Below are 5,561 nucleotides of genomic sequence, written 5' to 3'. Positions count from 1 at the left end.
TCTGCCCATCCATCCCATCATCCATCCATCCATCCATCCGTCCGTCCGTCTGTCCGTCCATCCATCCGTCCGTCCGTCCGTCCATCCGTCCGTCCGTCCATCCGTCTGCCCATCCATCCCTTCATCCATCCATCCATCCATCCATCCATCCATCCTTTCCGGGTCATGAGGACCTGGTGCCTGTCTCCAGTGGTTACTGTGCGAGAGGCGGGGGACACCCTGGACATGTCCAACTCCATCACAGGGACACATAGAGACAAATGAGACAAACAACCATTCATGCTCTTGTACGAATACAGACAAAAAGAAAAGATTGACCAACTGGCAAGCGATAATTATGTTTATATTTATTAGGTTTTTAGTTTCTGTCTTCTGAGAGACCAGGTGTTATTCTACAGTCTGATTGCATCTAAAGAGCTAGCGGTTCTGGTTCTGGTTTCTGGTTTCTGTCCTTCACCCCATCGTGGATCCTTCTGTCTGCAGGTCGTGGGATGAGTTCCATGACTGCGCCAACGTGGCGATGGCCGGCTGTCCCGAGGAAGCGGCGGCCGTCTGGGAGTCTCTCCGGCAGGAATCCAAGAAGATGCAGTTCTCTGGAAACCTCTACGACATGTGCTCCAACCGCAACATCCACCCAGCGGGCTCCATCTCCCCCCACGGGCCCCTGAACCAGGAGGAGATCAACCAGGAGTCCCTCAGAGGAGGTGCGGCTCATCCGGCAGGCCTCTTCCTCCTCGTGCCGCTGCTGTCTCCTCTGCTGCTGCTGCTGTGGTGGATTTAATCAGCCCGAAGGAACGAGACTCCTGTAAATAATTATAAACTTTGTGTAATTTTTCTTTCCTTCACGAGTCCATAGACGTTCCACAGCTTCTTCCTCTGCTCTGCCGGGGGTGGAATATTTCTAACTGCATGCTCAGACGCCCCGACAGCCCTTTTGATAACACGTTTCTGAACTTCTGTGCAGCTTCATGCATTTTCTCATTAGTTTCTGTGTGGTGAACTGTATTTCAGCACAAATGGACCTGCAAACAGTTTAACAGATGCCTAATGGAGCTTTGTCTCATCTGTCTTTTCCCCCAGTCCTCCTAAATCTATATGCTTGCATGCAATGGTTCCAGGAGGAATCCATATTTCTATCTGTGATACAAAAAAACAGAAGTAGTTAATTTAAAGGCTCTTTGTTTAGTTGAGACTCATTGGTGTATTTGGTCTCCAGGTGGCTAAATTTATTCTATATATTCATTTCTCTAAAAAAAAAGTAGCAGAAACTCATTTGTCCTCAATCAAGCTTTTCAAAAACTGTCTGCGTGTGTCCACCAACAGTATATAAAATATAAAAAGCTGTTTTTGAGATAAACTAACTTTCCACCTGAGTGAAGCACGGCAGCAGAAAAATGCACAATAAAATGAAGACGAGCGAAAATATCAGAAAGTTTTTATTTACACGTAACTTCTGAGAACGGACGTTTAGTTTGCTTTCTCCACATTCTGTTCTTGTTTTACTTCTCTGTCTGCTTTTTGTCCTTTATCGCTCTGAGATTCCTCACACGGACTTTATTGTAAAGTTAAATTACGACTCAGTGAAAGTAGCGTGGCATGTTTCATATTTACAAAGAAGAAGAGCAGGTGGTGCAGCAACGTGAGCAGAATGCGGATCGAGCTCGGAGACGGCTGGAGTTGTTTTTTATTTTGATGCTTGTCGAGGTTTAAAATCCTCGAAGGTTCCTGCATTGTTGCTCTTCGGTTCGAGACCAATAAAGTTCTCCGGTCCGAGTCAGAGCTCGCCAACAAACCGAGAGGATTCATGTTTCAGACGGAAAGGTTTGGTCCTGCAGGCCCGGCTGGAGCTGCTTGTTATTCCAGCTGGCTGCAGGTATTTCAGTCTGCCCTGAAAGATCAGAACAACGAGAACAGATTAGAGAACGACAGAGAAACAAGTTCTGACTGAAGTCTGAATCTGCGCTTCTAGCAGCAAGTTGGTTTAAACCAAAACACTTGGGGCTTTAGGTTGCAGGTTTACTCTCGTTTCTTGACAAATAATCAAAGCTATGAAGGCTTTAAAGAGTTTTACGCACAAAAAAAAACCCCTCAGATGGTTTCAGCAGCACTTTAAGAGAAGTGGAAATAAATAAAATCCTGTTTAACAAAGGAATCCGATGAGCTTATGGAGACTTCCACCTTGCCAGTGGCAAGTTCGTTAAGACGCTCAGAGAGTTTGGTTAAACAGAAAGATCCTGCCAGCTTCTCCTTTCATGCCTCGCTAAAAACCTCCAGAGGAAGCCGAGAAGTGGCTTCTTCTCTGAGAACGCAGCGCGAACGCTCGGCGCTGAAGCTGAAGTGATCCGAACAAAAGCTAAAATTAGCAACAAAAACTAAGATAGCAGCAAAACAAAAAGTAAAGACTAAAATTAGCAAAACGGTAGCTAAAAGTTAAACACAAATAAAAATCTAAACCAAAGCTAGAAAAAAGCAGTTAAAAGCTGAATATTGGGTCTAATCTTTTGACCCATCTGATCAAACCAACTCAACAACTTTAACTTCACCTAAAAGTTAAAACTTTACTTAAAAGTTTAAACCAGCAGAACAGTACACTCTAAAAACTGCTGGGTTAAAAGCCTGTCCTGGGTAAGATTTGGACCGAACCAAGCCAGTTTGACCTCAGCAAACCAAGTTTTTGACACAAAAGTTAAGTTAAGATGACAAATTTGTTGAATTAGAGAAACTAAAAAGAACTGAACAGCAACCCAACAAGCTAACTGAGTCATTAGTTAGCTGTAGACCTACTAACGAGCAGTCCTGGTCCTGGTCCTGGAGGACCTCCATCCTGCAGGTTTTAGATGTTCCTCTGCTTCTACGCACCTGATCTGAATCTCTGAGTGATTAACGAGCTTCTTGAAGAGCTGCTAAGGAGCAGAGAAACATCTAAAACCTTCAGGATGGTCCAGGACCAGGAGCAAACACCACTGGTTTAGTTAACAAAGTCAACCAGGTACTTATTCTCTTCCAGGCTGCTTTTATTGTCCTAACTTTACTGATTGCATCCAGTCAGGTCTGATTTGGTCAGCTTCTGTTTTAAAATGGCCGACAACTTGGTCCAACCACAGCAATTAAGTTATCAAAAATAACCAGCAGTTTCTAGTGTGTAGGCTTAGCTAAAACCTGAAACTGAAGCAGGTACGATAAAGATTTTATTAAGAATCTGAAAGAAAGTTTATTAAGAATCTGAAGAGTTCTTCATTCATTTCCATGAGAGAAAAAATGGGAATAAAGTTAAATAAGTTCAGGAAGTATAAAAGTAAGTAAACAGCATTAATGTCCCGAACGAGCTGAAGGTTTTGACGTCTGAATGGCTGAAACAGCTGAAAGTATTCAGTCCAAAACATGCAGAAAACACTGAGGCTAATTTTAAGCATAGACTCGACTTCTTTTTTTTATTTTTCCCTTGAGGGACTTCACCCAGAGACATGCTCGGATGGTTTAAAGAGGCTTCTGTAGTTCTGAACTTTAATTAAACTGACAGAATTAGCAATTAGAAGCCTCAGCGGGCGACTCACTAAAGAGCAGCAGAGAGCTCGGATAGGATGTTGGAACTGGAGGCTGCACAGGGACATCCGACCGGCTGGGTTTGGATAAATCTGCATGTTTTCAGAACAAAGCAGCATCGTTTTCTGGGAATACGAGCCGCTCAGATGAGATTTTGTGCACCGGGATGCTCCAAAACTGGTCAAATCTGTTATGAGGAGTGATTTAGTTTGTAAAAATGTGATTTGAGAGTGGTTGTCTGTAAAACTGGAGTGTAGATTTGAGACCGAAGGATCCATCAGCGTGTAACATCACAGCTTATTACGTTTTCCTGCAACACTCCTTCGACTGAGGAGAACAAAGATGAATTCATTTAGAGATTCTGTGACTGGATCCACTCCGTTTGTCTTCTTTAGCTGCAAAAACACTCAACGTGAGAATAAAAACTGCTTTTTGTTTCTTTCACCAAACACCGGAAATTAGGCTGAAAAACATGAGTGGAAAAGAAAATGTTTCATTTAATTTCTCCTGATATGGAACCAAAACGAGCCGATCCTCAGCTTTAGTTCTCTCAAACAGAAAGATTGTCAAAGATTAGTTTGAAAGAAGTAAAATAAAAGCTTCAGCTCCTGCCTGAATGTTTCCAGGTGTGAGAATCCATTTCACCCAGAGGTCGCTGAGCTGATAAATACATGTGCAAACATAAAACCGCAGAGAAATCTCTTTCTTCTCACACTTTGATTCCTGCTCACCGTTCGTTCGGTTTAACGAGGAGGGACTGAAAACGATTTTAAATCAGAAAAGTAGAACGACTGAATCTCCAGAGAAAATCAGGGTTTGATTGTTGTTGTGATAAAAACTGAAATATTTTCTGTTTGTTCAGCTTCACGAACTCTGGATTGTTTTTTTTTTTATCATGTAAAGAATTTCTATCTGCTCTCGAATCTTTTCTGTTAATAGATTAAAAAAAAAATCTAATCAAATGTTTTTCTTTCACTCCACATTTTCACCATCAGCTCATTCTTTTCTGGACAAAGCAATAAAGCTATGTTGTCATAAAAAAATGGGTTTTCTCTGTTTTGTAAAACTCATAAGCTTTTACCGGATTTTCTTTATCTTTTTAAAAAAACAACCTGATTGTTGAGTAATGTCTGTTTTATAAATGAATTTAAGGAAAATCAAAAGCTATGATAATGTGTTCCAATTAACTAAATTTTAATTAAGCTTCTTGAGAGTTTTGTTAGTTTGTTAGCAAAATATCTCAGGAAACTTTCAGGATGAACGTCTACAGCTGATGAACTTTTAGAGTCAACCCAATTCAAGATGGCCGCCCCATCCAGCTGACCTTACGAGATTAGATCACGAATGATGTTATTTTAAGGTTCAACCAAAACGGCTTCGACTCGTAAGATGATCGGACCTGAGAGGCGGCGGGCGACATGCAAGGTTCTGACCCACAAAAAACAGCAGCAGAGACAAAAAGCAGCTAATAAGAAATATCACAAAGAGCCTAAACATTTACAGAAATGCTGTTTTTCTTTATTTGACTTTTGGAAAATGATCTCCAGACCCCTCAATTGACGTTTCAGGACCCTCAGTGGGGTCCCGAGCCTGCCTTTGAGAACCACTTTAAGGACTGCTCGCTCTTTAATTTGTTTAGAAACCTGCTGACTCTCGACTCATTAAGTGAAGCTGACACTCGTCCTCTTTATGCTAATCTTCTTAGCAACGCTTTCTGGGTTTCACTGCAGGAACTTAAAACCGGTCACAGCAGCTAATGAGGCTCAGTTTCTTTTATTTGTTTATTTATTTATTTATTTTGCTCTCAGAGCTGGATAAATTAAACACAAAGGAACACAAGAAACCGTGGCTCTCATCCAACACGTTAAAATAAACCCCAAATCATTTCCAAAACACAACTTCTTTGTCTTTTTTTCTCCGGAGGCGGAGCCACCACCGCAGAGCAACAACGGTCACATTAACGTGAAAATTAAGGTTGAAATAAGCTTCAATTTTCCTCCTAACAGAAGCTGTAACAT

At 41.7% G+C, this 5,561-nt stretch overlaps 1 protein-coding gene across 1 annotated transcript in view; it reads left to right on the top strand.

The window, feature by feature from the left end:
• The window catches only part of nrn1la (neuritin 1-like a), a 54,938-nt gene extending 50,366 nt beyond the window's left edge, over positions 1-4,572 (top strand). The window contains exon 3 of the mRNA XM_037978468.1: positions 484-4,572. Coding sequence (XP_037834396.1) covers positions 484-781 — 298 coding nt within the window. The 3' untranslated portion in view covers positions 782-4,572. The remainder of the gene's footprint in view (positions 1-483) is intronic.
• The last annotated feature ends 989 nt before the right edge of the window (positions 4,573-5,561 follow it).

This window comes from Kryptolebias marmoratus, linkage group LG11 (assembly GCF_001649575.2).
Source record: "Kryptolebias marmoratus isolate JLee-2015 linkage group LG11, ASM164957v2, whole genome shotgun sequence".
In the NCBI taxonomy this organism is placed as follows: domain Eukaryota; kingdom Metazoa; phylum Chordata; class Actinopteri; order Cyprinodontiformes; family Rivulidae; genus Kryptolebias; species Kryptolebias marmoratus.
Note: the sequence above shows the minus strand (reverse complement) of the source record. Positions and strands in the feature narration are given on the sequence as shown.